The sequence below is a fragment of the Dendrobates tinctorius genome, unplaced genomic scaffold, assembly GCF_039654945.1.
Source record: "Dendrobates tinctorius isolate UK_male_01 unplaced genomic scaffold, ASM3965494v1 ptg000032l, whole genome shotgun sequence".
Classification (NCBI taxonomy): domain Eukaryota; kingdom Metazoa; phylum Chordata; class Amphibia; order Anura; family Dendrobatidae; genus Dendrobates; species Dendrobates tinctorius.
Window position 1 is genome coordinate 34241796 of NW_027361700.1, and position 13205 is coordinate 34255000.

Sequence of the window (13205 nt, forward strand, 5' to 3'; positions counted from 1 at the left end):
TATAGCGCTAACATATTCCGCAGCGCTTTACAGTTTGCACACACTATCATCACTGTCTCCGATGGGGCTCACAATCTAAATTCCCTACCAGTATGTCTTTGGAATGTGGGAGGAAACCGGAGTGCCCAGAGGAAACCCACACCAACACGGGGAGAACATACTAACTCCTTGCAGATGTTGTCAAGGTGGCTCAGCGCTAACCACTGAGCCACCTTGCTGCCCATATCTTTGTTGATATGTTTTTACGACAAACATTAAATCTATATATCCTTTCGTTCACCACATATTATGTTGAGATGGAGTTGTCACTAAATCTTTTTATCGGACAGATGTGTCAAAATATTAACAGCAACACGCTGTATGTTTGATGGAGCTACTACTGTTTCTTATTATTAACTAGCTGAAGAGCCCGGCATTGCCTGGGCATTTTGACTAACTACAGCACCACTCCCTCCCTCTCCCTCTCTCCAGATGGCCCAGGAGGTCCAACTCTACGATTCTATGATTCTATGACTCTCAATTCTGAATATTTTTCTACCACTTTACATACATCTTTAGATTGTTGTCTATTTAAGTGGTTTCCCTATAAACAATCTTTTTACAGGAATATATTTGAGGCTTATACATACAATGCTTAATCAGAGCTATGCATCTCCCACCTGAAAAATCTAATATGGATACAGAAACACATTTATGTACTGTACTCCTCATATCACCAGAGAAACCACTGTTTTACCAATACAGGAATCACGACATAAAACTACCAGATATCCTTTCAAACAATATTGCAGCAATTTGAAGAGTGCATGTACAGTGGGGAAAAAAAGTATTTAGTCAGTCAGCAATAGTGCAAGTTCCACCACTTAAAAAGATGAGAGGCGTCTGTAATTTACATCATAGGTAGACCTCAACTATGGGAGACAAACTGAGAAAAAAAAATCCAGAAAATCACATTGTCTGTTTTTTTTTCATTTTATTTGCATATTATGGTGGAAAATAAGTATTTGGTCAGAAACAAGCAATCAAGATTTCTGGCTCTCACAGACCTGTAACTTCTTCTTTAAGAGTCTCCTCTTTCCTCCACTCATTACCTGTAGTAATGGCACCTGTTTAAACTTGTTATCAGTATAAAAAGACACCTGTGCACACCCTCAAACAGTCTGACTCCAAACTCCACTATGGTGAAGACCAAAGAGCTGTCAAAGGACACCAGAAACAAAATTGTAGCCCTGCACCAGGCTGGGAAGACTGAATCTGCAATAGCCAACCAGCTTGGAGTGAAGAAATCAACTGTGGGAGCAATAATTAGAAAATGGAAGACATACAAGACCACTGATAATCTCCCTCGATCTGGTGCTCCACGCAAAATCCCACCCCGTGGGGTCAGAATGATCACAAGAACGGTGAGCAAAAATTCCAGAACCACGTGGGGGGACCTAGTGAATGAACTGCAGAGAGCTGGGACCAATGTAACAAGGCCTACCATAAGTAACACACTACGCCACCATGGACTCAGATCCTGCAGCACCAGACGTGTCCCACTGCTTAAGCCTGTACATGTCTGGGCCCATCTGAAGTTTGCTAGAGAGCATTTGGATGATCCAGAGGAGTTTTGGGAGAATGTCCTATGGTCTGATGAAACCAAACGAACTGTTTGGTAGAAACACAACTTGTCGTGTTTGGAGGAAAAAGAATACTGAGTTGCATCCATCAAACACCATACCTACTGTAAAGCATGGTGGTGGAAACATCATGCTTTGGGGCTTTTTCTCTGCAAAGGGGCCAGGACGACTGATCCGGGTACATGAAAGAATGAATGGGGCCATGTATCGTGAGATTTTGAGTGCAAACCTCCTTCCATCAGCAAGGGCATTGAAGATGAAACGTGGCTGGGTCTTTCAACATGACAATGATCCAAAGCACACCGCCAGGGCAACGAAGGAGTGGCTTCGTAAGAAGCATTTCAAGGTCCTGGAGTGGCCTAGCCAGTCTCCAGATCTCAACCCCATAGAAAACCTTTGGAGGGAGTTGAAAGTCCGTGTGGCCAAGCGAAAAGCCAAAAACATCACTGCTCTAGAGGAGATCTGCATGGAGGAATGGGCCAACATACCAACAACAGTGTGTGGCAACCTTGTGAAGACTTACAGAAAACGTTTGACCTCTGTCATTGCCAACAAAGGATATATCACAAAGTATTGAGATGAAATTTTGTTTCTGACCAAATACTTATTTTCCACCATAATATGCAAATAAAATGAAAAAAAAACAGACAATGTGATTTTCTGGATTTTTTTTTCTCAGTTTGTCTCCCATAGTTGAGGTCTACCTATGATGTAAATTACAGACGCCTCTCATCTTTTTAAGTGGTGGAACTTGCACTATTGCTGACTGACTAAATACTTTTTTTCCCCACTGTATGTTACATGAATTACATACATTGACCCATATATGACATAAAACGGAACGCTGTCACCGGGTATAAGGAGGGGATTTTTCTCCTCATTCCCACGCTACTCCCTTTTCATCATCCGATGGGAGTCCTAACCATAGCCTTCCACCCGAAGCCTTTTGTACGCCGCATCCAGACGTACTTGTGCAGAGCTGCTGGGTAAGTATGGGAATAAGGAGAAAAACCGATGTGATCACAGACTAAGATATGGCCGAACGTTATAGTTTACCTCAACATTCACACCTATGACTGTTGTACGGACAATAAGGCTATAATAAAAGGGATACTAAAGATCAAGTTTTAGACTGAAACACTTAAAAATAAGGCTGGATATAAAACTGTGAATGTGAAAAAAAAACAAAATAGTAGTTCTGTGAAATTATACAGTATAACTGATCACTAGAGATAAGTGAATAAATTCGTGTGTAACATAGTTCTACTCTAATTCACAGAAATCTGCATTAGCCAAAATGTGGATTTTTTGTAATTCGCTGACTCCTATTTTTTTCTGAAACATAAAGAGCAATCAAAAGGTTAAAGAGCCTAAAAAAAATCCTATAATCACCTTACAGCTCACCTCTCAGACCTCTCTGCTCTTCACCATCACCTTTCTGGTCCTCCTCACATCTTCTAATCACAAGCGTTCCAGCAGAAATCCCCCAGGCCTCTCACACAGAGTCAAAACTTCCAACTCTGAGAAAGACCTGGATGGTTCTGCACATGCACGTGCAAGGTTGCAGTGCACATTGTGACATTATGACGTTGTGAGCTTTTGTGCACTTGCTGTTTACCCTAGTTCAGGCCCTCCAGCCAGGCTCAGGTCCCAGAGGTCACTGCATGTTGCATGTCTGTAGCCTTAGATTCCTGGTCGCAGCCACAGATGCAATTTGCAACTGGGGAAAGAAGAGATGGCTTTGAGAATCGAATGGTGGGCGTCAAGCAATTGAAAGGACAGACAGGGTAGCAGTGAGTATACTGTTTTGCCTTTTAAACTTTTGCCAACCAATTATGTTTGTGCAAATTAGTGTTTTGCAATATGACTGCAAGATCTAATCAACATATCATATTATAGAAAAGTTTTAAGACCTTTGAACATAATTCTGCAGTTTGTCAATGTGTAATCAATATACATTTATTCTAGGAATCAAAATACATTAACACTAAACAGCAGAATAAAAATAATAAGTATTAGCTACTAAGGATACATTTAAAAACCTGAAATATTAAACTAAAAGAATTTTTTTAAGACATGTACAAATCTATGAACCATGACAGTCCTTTTTCTAATAAGAAGAATGATTGTCCTTTTAATTTTTTTCTAATAAAATATAAAAAATGATTAACCTTTTATAAATGTATCTGTGTCCAAAGAAAAAAAACACATACATTAATATAATTAACAGATGAAAGAAAGAAACAGATTGATTTGATTTTTAATGACTATTTCTGGTGGATGTACATGATATGATCCATAGGCTGTGGTCATGTCCCAAGCATCAATTACACCTATGTTAAGTCCCCTGAAGATGTCCTTCACCAAGAGATATTGAATGTATCCATGAAAATCACTAAATCGTTCAACATCATTATTTATATCTCTGGTGTTTTCTGTCTTTATGATAACTTTTGTATCCGGGCTTCTTAAAAATAAATTTTCAATTGCTTTGCGGATATTAAGAGCTCTCCTGATGAACAGGTCAAGAGGAAAAGATCGGAAATGTTGTCCTACAGAAATGACAATTATTGTGTTAGCACCTCCACCAATTCTGTCTATTTGATTAGTGATATAAGCATGGTCCTTCATTGTAAAGAAGCTCTGAGTAACGAAGGGGTGTCCATGCTTCTTCCATTGGATGTAAATTTGATTGGTCAAATCGAATTCTAAATATGTCTTATGCCAACCGGTTCCATGATTATTAAACAACTTAAGTGCTGAAAACGAGAGAAAAAAAAATGAATTGCTTTTAAAGGCAAAATAGCTAAACTACATTTTATTATACATTGAATAAAATTAAATGTAGTTTTCTTATATTGTTATTAACGTAATTAACTAAAATATTCCATATAAAATGTTATAAAACAGAAATCAAATGAATTACAATTCGAAAACTAATTTCATTATATAGTCATGTTCATGTCATATCATTTATATAGAGAATGTCTATCTAGTTGCGTCAAATTCAATTTAATTGGATTTACTTAATTTACAGCGTTCGGATAATCCTTATATTATCTCATCCAAAGATAGGCAATTACTTGTTAATCTCTGGGGGTCTGACCAGGAGATTAAGGATTGCAGTTGCAGAGGGTGTGACCATGACCAGGTCCATGCAGGAAGGGGACCAGTTATTTAAAACTGGATATTCGTCCAGGGATAGACATCCAGCTGGTATGTATCACCGGGTCTCTGCACTGCAATACACGCTGCCTACGAATCAGAGGCCAGCAGCTGACATTGGAAGGTAGCACATGGCAGTGACATCAAATATCAAACGTTGCCCACAGCAGGCATGCCGATGTTATCAGTTGGCCTCTATGCCAGCTACAGACGAGGACGCCGTGTGACATGGGAGCCAGGAATGGGAGTAGAATGTGTTTTTTATGCGTTAGAGAAAAGTGGAAGAACGACATACAATTGGGAATATGAGTATTTGCACAGTGCCGATTACAGACCTACAAAGAATGGAGAGGTCTGTTATTTTTATAGTAGATACACTTCAATTGTTAAAGACAGAATCTAAAATTTAAAAAACAGAAAATCACATTCTATGATTTTTACATAATTAATTTGCATTATATTGCATGAAATAAGTATTTGCTTACCTACCTACCTGCAAGAATTCTGGATCTCACAGACCTGTTTGTGTTTCTTAATCCCTTTACCCCCAAGGGTGGTTTGCAAGTTAATGACCGGGCCAATTTTTACAATTCTGACCACTGTCCCTTTATGAGGTAATAACACTGGAAGATTTCAATGGATTTTGGTGATTCTAGGAATGTTTTTTGTGACACATTTTATTTCATGTTAGTGGTAAAATTTCTTTTGATATAACTTGCATTTATTTGTGAAAAAATGGATATTTGGCAAAAATTTTGAAAATTTCGCTATTTTCCAACTTTGAATTTTCATGCCCTTAAATCACAGAGATACAGCACACAAAATACTTAATAAGCAACATTTCCCACATGTTTACTTTTCATCAGCACAATTTTGGAACCCAAATTTTTTTTTATTAGGAAGTTATAAGGATTAAAAGTTAAACAGCGATTTCTCATTTTTACAACACCATTTTTTTTTTTTTAGGGACCACATTACATTTGGAGTCACTTTGAGGGTTCTATATGATAGAAAATACCCAAAAGTGAAGAAGTTTATTAACCCTTCAGGTACTTCACAGAAATTTTTGGAATGTTTAAAAAAATGAACATTTAAATTTTTTTCACAAAAAATTTAATTCAGATCCATTTTCACTCTGTAAGGCTAGTTTCACGCTAGCATTTATTCGACGCAGCGCACGGCGCCGCTAAGCCCCGCCCCCTGCCGGCTCCCTGCCCGCCCCATCCGGTCATCGCCGCCTACTATCGCACATGGACGCTTGCGATCTGCGCACCCTATCTTTAGCATAGGGTGCGCAGATCGTGCGCTGGCCGTGCGCTAGTAGGATTTTGGCGTGCGCTGCACACTTTTGAAGGGGCGCCCGTGCGTGCCGAACGCAGCATGTTGCATTTGCGCACGGCGCACCTTCAAAAGTGCGCAGCGGATGCCAAAATCCTACTAGCGCACAGCCAGCGCACGACCTGCGCACCCTATGCTAAAGATACGGTGCACAGACCGCAAGCGTCCATGTGCGATAGTAGGTGGCAATGACCGGATGGGGCGGGCAGGGAGCCGGCAGGGTGTGGGGCTTAGCGGCGCCGTGCGCTGCGTCAAATAAATGCTAGTGTGAAACTAGCCTTACCAAGGTTTTGTCCCTCAGTTTTGAGTGTTCCTGATAGTTTTTTTCACTCTGATTTCAGAAATGACTTCAGATTTTTCCTATCACGTAAGGTTTTTGAGAAATGATACGAAACATTATAATATTCTGTTATCATTCTAAAAACTCATATATGAACTTCTTCTGAAACAGTATAATCTGAATTTTCCACTGAAATAACATAAATCGCTGATCTACACATATGCAAGCACTTATTATGCGAATTCCGCACAGGCGCAGTGAATCATTCGGCTGACCGTGTACGGAGCATACTACATTTCCTGGCAGGGGAGGAATCAAAAGACAATACTGACATACTTAGAGCATGGCTGAATGGATCATGACCTTCAATGCAGTTCACTGTCCTAATGATATGGAGAGAGCAGAGAGATCAAGTACCAGATTGCTGCTTCTGCATTACAAATGTAACAGGATATTCAGCAAAGAACAAGAAATCAATAGAATATCCTAATCTTCCTTCAGCCATAAGACCAGTGCCACACAATGAAAGTCTTCGTGTTCCAAAGCCGCCCAAAGTATGGACAATGGAGGATGATGACGATGAACTGACAATGTCAGTGGAAAATGAAACTGCTGCAGACCCACACTTTGAGTCTTCTACATCTAATCCACATCTGTTCAGTCAAGCTGATCTGAGTGACTTGTTCAGAGATTTGAAATTGTCAAAGAGGCAGGCTACAAGAACGGAATCCCTTGTTACCATGAAGCGTTTCTGTTTTTCGCAGTCGTCAAGATTTTAATCAAGTTTTCAACCATGTTGACAGTTTAACCTTTTGTAATGACATCTTGGGGTTGTTTGGTGCTCTTGAATGCGAACATGACCTGACGAAATGGGAACTGTTCATTGACTCATCAGTAGTGTTGAGCGACTTTTGCTTTTTTAGGGTCGAGTTTCGTTTCATGAAACCCGACTTTTCCAAAAGTTGGGTCGAGCAAAATCGGCCGAATATAGGGAAAAGTCGGGGTCGTCCCGAAACACGAAACCCAATGTAAGTCAATGGAGAATTAAAGTCGGCAGTGAGAGGAGGACAGGAAACACACCAACAGTGCCCATTTGAATGCCAAAAGCATAAATTCTTGTTACTGAAGCTTGTCAACCTTAATTAACTTCATAATACTAGTTACGCACTAAAAAATGGGGGTTATTTGGCTACAGTTGTGGGGGGGAGGGCTGGCTCCAGGTTTTCGTGGGCCCAGGGCCAAAGAGCGCCACTTTAACACATACCATAACTCATGATGCTCCGATATGGCAGAGAAATAGCATTATAGTACAATGAAAAATACTTCACTTCTTACATCTCATGACTGATATCCATTTTAAATTCTCCAATACCTCCAAAAACGGACAGTATATAACTTCATACAGTATTATGGCCAGCGCTTAGTGCGCTATACAGAGTAATGAGGCCCATATATTTCTCCATACGGAATCATTATTGCCATATAATGTTTCAAACCGTATATGATGAGCTCCACATAATGCTACAGTATATGTTGGTCCCAATGGATGAAGCTCCACTGTCTTATGGGCCCAAATAATGCTCCATATATAATGGGCCCCATTTCTACTGCTCTAGTGTATAATGGGCCCTGTAAATGCTGCTCCAGTGTCTGATGTCCACCTTTGGAATGCTCCAGTGTATGGTGGGCCCCATATATCATTCACCAGAGTATAATGCTCCCCAAAAATTGCTGTCCCAACACTGAAAACAATTACATAAGTCTCCTTGCTAGGGAAACCCTGCACTACTCTGAACTCCTTGTCGTCCTCATCTTCCATCTCACTGCACTTGGCTGTTTAGGCCCTCCCACCGGCAGAGACACTTTTGCGTACTATGCGGTGCCCTGTGCCAGTGCCATCTCCCATGAGTATGCCTCCCACCTGCTCAAGGAACCTGCACTATCATCTGCACCTTCCTCTTTGTCACCGTGTAAGGTGGTATAGTATGTGTGAAGGGAAACCTGAGTTTCCTCTGGGTCAGATTCTGGCTGTGTAGAGTGTGAGGGGAATGTAGTGGTCTGGGTCAATGTACCAGCAGCATCATCCAGCAGTGGCTGGGCCTCAGTGCACTTGTGGCGTCCCCAAGAGTACGGTCGCCACTGTGGCATTGCCTTCCTCCTAGGGAGTGTGTTGTCAAGCTTGGGAGCAATGAAGGATCTCTCTAGCAGTGAAACCAACACACAACACATTTCCCACTCCAGGCCAGCAGGGAGACCTCTGAACCTGACTGCTGAGGCGCTGCTCTCTGTGGTCGGGAGGAGGTAAGTTAGGGCACTCTGTGCTGGGAAGGGGAAGTGTGTGGACGTGAGAAGGGGAGCTGGAGGATGAGCAGAGTTAAGGCTCACTCCTAGCTGGAGCGCATGGTCCGGATTCCGGTCTCCGAGTTTGTAGGGACACTGACGTTCCTGGAACAGAAACCGGGGGAAGTAGCAGCTATAAATGCTCTGTACCCAACTAAGGCTCGGAGGCCCCAGCATCAACGTGTGCGAGACAGAAGGAAAAGGTTACAGCTGTCTGCCATACAAGTAAAGTCTGAGGAACATCTGTTAGACAGGAGGCGTTTCAGTGAACCACGGTCCTGTGAGTGCTTCCCCCACAAGCGCTAGAAAGGAGACGTTCAGGAAGGTACATGTTGGCGGAGTGTTGGAAGGGAGCTTTCCATTCTGGTCCCGGAGGTTGGCAGAGGTCCTGACTCGGAGGACACAGCACGGAGGCAGGCATCTGTGTAACCTGCAGACTGTGAGTAAAGCTTTGGAACTGCACGCTCTGGTGTCCTACAGTTATTCCAGCACCGCTACATGTGGGTACCAGCACCTACACCGCCTGTGCCTTTCCCCCATCACTACATCTACACTTCCCTGGCACTCCAGCTCCACCTGTGGGGAGCTTCACCATCTTTGCTGCACAACACCATCAGTCCCAGAGGATCTACATGTAGCGTCGGCCTAACATCTATGTTGCTGAACACCACAGGTGGCGTCAAACTATCTATATAAACTCTTTACCATTATACCACGCCATTTACATGGGCGCTCAGGGCCACCGTCCGGGTCACCGCTGCTGTGACACATCCCACTGACACCGGCCCGGTACCGAGTACCCCACAGCCCTGGGAGGGCGACCCATATGCCGACTGCTGATCGGGCGGCGTTATTCCCATGAACCTCCAAACAGCGTCCCTGAAGGCAAAGTTTTTGGTTTCCGGGGGCAGTATGATTGCAAAGCTGAACCTTAAAGGAATGTCCAAAAGGGCACCACCAGGAGTGGAGCCTGTGGCTTAATTGGACTGCACCCGGGAAACCACTACCATACAAGCTACAGAAAAGATGGACAGATTGCAAGCTTTGTCGATTCTGTGTGTGGTGTGGTATGTCCATTTGTAGTTGAGCTAGCGATTTCTCAGCTTTATTCCGTTAACGACCGCGACTCCGGCATGGCCCCGCGGTACGCGTCAAGCTTACTAGAGGGATACGCAAGGCTGTGGCACGTGAGATCGAGCAATAACAGGTCTAGCATTCCAGTATATGTCCGGGGCTGCATGCACGCTACACTGAAAGGACCAGCTTTTGTCGCTTACAGGTGCAGATAACCTGCTGAACTCCGTTAGTGATGGGGATCTGGGATTCCAATTATTTCCCGCGAACGATGATTTCCCAGTAAGTTCAGGTCAACCGCAATTCCGGAGTTAGGCCTAACCGTCATTCCTGAAAAAATTACGTGTCCAAACCACAGGTGCTGTAGCTTGCTTAACAGCTCGGCAGCCATTCTCAGGCCCAGTATGGATTCAACAACATTGTAGAAAGTTGATAAAGGGTACAGTTTCACCGGATAACACGTATATACAGTGGGGCAAAAAAGTATTTAGTCAGTCAGCAATAGTGCAAGTTCCACCACTTAAAAAGATGAGAGGCGTCTGTAATTTACATCATAGGTAGACCTCAACTATGGGAGACAAACTGAGAAAAAAAAATCCAGAAAATCACATTGTCTGTTTTTTTTTCATTTTATTTGCATATTATGGTGGAAAATAAGTATTTGGTCAGAAACAAGCAATCAAGATTTCTGGCTCTCACAGACCTGTAACTTCTTCTTTAAGAGTCTCCTCTTTCCTCCACTCATTACCTGTAGTAATGGCACCTGTTTAAACTTGTTATCAGTATAAAAAGACACCTGTGCACACCCTCAAACAGTCTGACTCCAAACTCCACTATGGTGAAGACCAAAGAGCTGTCAAAGGACACCAGAAACAAAATTGTAGCCCTGCACCAGGCTGGGAAGACTGAATCTGCAATAGCCAACCAGCTTGGAGTGAAGAAATCAACTGTGGGAGCAATAATTAGAAAATGGAAGACATACAAGACCACTGATAATCTCCCTCGATCTGGTGCACCACGCAAAATCCCACCCCGTGGGGTCAGAATGATCACAAGAACGGTGAGCAAAAATCCCAGAACCACGCGGGGGGACCTAGTGAATGAACTGCAGAGAGCTGGGACCAATGTAACAAGGCCTACCATAAGTAACACACTACGCCACCATAGACTCAGATCCTGCAGTGCCAGACGTGTCCCACTGCTTAAGCCTGTACATGTCCGGGCCCGTCTGAAGTTTGCTAGAGAGCATTTGGATGATCCAGAGGAGTTTTGGGAGAATGTCCTATGGTCTGATGAAACCAAACTGGAACTGTTTGGTAGAAACACAACTTGTCGTGTTTGGAGGAAAAAGAATACTGAGTTGCATCCATCAAACACCATACCTACTGTAAAGCATGGTGGTGGAAACATCATGCTTTGGGGCTGTTTCTCTGCAAAGGGGCCAGGACGACTGATCCGGGTACATGAAAGAATGAATGGGGCCATGTATCGTGAGATTTTGAGTGCAAACCTCCTTCCATCAGCAAGGGCATTGAATATGAAACGTGGCTGGGTCTTTCAACATGACAATGATCCAAAGCACACCGCCAGGGCAACGAAGGAGTGGCTTTGTAAGAAGCATTTCAAGGTCCTGGAGTGGCCTAGCCAGTCTCCAGATCTCAACCCTATAGAAAACCTTTGGAGGGAGTTGAGAGTCCGTGTTGCCAAGCGAAAAGCCAAAAACATCACTGCTCTAGAGGAGATCTGCATGGAGGAATGGGCCAACATACCAACAACAGTGTGTGGCAACCTTGTGAAGACTTACAGAAAACGTTTGACCTCTGTCATTGCCAACAAAGGATATATCACAAAGTATTGAGATGAAATTTTGTTTCTGACCAAATACTTATTTTCCACCATAATATGCAAATAAAATGAAAAAAAAACAGACAATGTGATTTTCTGGATTTTTTTTTTCTCAGTTTGTCTCCCATAGTTGAGGTCTACCTATGATGCAAATTACAGATGCCTCTCATCTTTTTAAGTTGTGGAACTTGCACTATTGCTGACTGACTAAATACTTTTTTGCCCCACTGTATGTAGCCTAGTTTACACATTAAAAATATATGTCTATAGATCAGGAGGCAGACTCAGATGTTCTCAGGCCCAGTATGGATTTGTGTACATATATTCCCTTAAAAACTTTTATTGATAGTTTGAATAAAAACACCAATTCCCGTGTAATCCACAAATCAAAATGCCCTAATCAAGGACTACAATAACCTATCTGGGCACCTTCCTAGCCGTGGAGGCCGGCACCCCAGAAGAAATCGACCGTTCGGCGCCCCCACCCGGACGTCGTCTGTCCCTATCTCCCCTAATTCACCCTGGATAAAAAGGTGAGAAAACAATCAATGAAAGAAATGAGATGAAGGAAGGGGAAAAAAGAGGTTATATGTAGAATGAATATTAATGGTCAAGAAACATATTATATCATATTAGGAGTGACCCTAAAAAAGGTACTAATCTCAATAAGAGACCAACAATAAACCACATACAGCAATGTTATTGCACCCTAGGTACAGGTGCTGATAGAGTAAAGTATGGATATAAAATCCAAAGATACATCACAATGCGGTTCCTAGACAAATAGAAAAAGTCAAAACATGGCCTACATATATAATGCTCATATGAGATAACATATGGATATAATTTATCCCAAAAATGGAAAAAGCATGTATGGCCATGCAGTTACTTATCAGAGAGAGTAGAAAATCGCCTCGACGCGTTTCCCCGTTGTTGCGGTTCCTCAGGAGGCCTATATCTTAAGTACCATCGATGCTGGATATGTTTTATGATGCCCCAGATACCATGATGAAAAAGGCATAGGGGCGGTCTCAAAAGAAGGGGGTTATATAGCCCTCATAGTAAACAATCTATCAGTACGCCCAATCAGCATGTCTCACACTAAGCAGTCACAGGAAGTAAAACCGCTCACTTGCCTCACCAATCAGACATCGCTTAAGAGGTAAAAACGATCCCTCTGCGTTCCATCCATAGTCGGCGTGCGTGTCAGCCTAACTGCGCATGTGTGGAAATGTCATATTCCTACTAAACAAAAGCGCCAGCTTCAAACTGCGCAAGCGCAGGGGCCGCATAGATCAATAATCGGCATGCGTGTCAGCCCAACTGCGCATGTGTGGAAAAGTCATATTCCCCCTAAACAAAGCGCCAGCTTCAAACTGCGCAAGCGCAGGGGCCGCATAGATCAGAGATCCATCAGATCAACAGCGCATGTCCAAAATGAATGCCAGGGATATTGCTCATAGAAATGAGGCCCACTATGCATGCCCAGAAATAATATATTAAATAATTAAAGAAAAAGGAACTTCAAACCGCGCTAGGGC

At 42.7% G+C, this 13205-nt stretch overlaps 1 protein-coding gene across 3 annotated transcripts in view; it reads right to left on the reverse strand.

Annotated features, from left to right (window-relative positions):
- Positions 1–3565: 3565 nt before the first annotated feature.
- The window catches only part of LOC141086568 (NXPE family member 2-like), a 112518-nt gene continuing 102878 nt past the window's right edge, over positions 3566–13205 (reverse strand). For all 3 annotated transcript variants that reach the window (XM_073572716.1, XM_073572717.1, XM_073572715.1), the window contains one exon: positions 3566–4381. In XM_073572716.1, the coding sequence (XP_073428817.1) occupies positions 3846–4381 (536 nt within the window). In that variant the 3' untranslated portion in view covers positions 3566–3845. The remainder of the gene's footprint in view (positions 4382–13205) is intronic.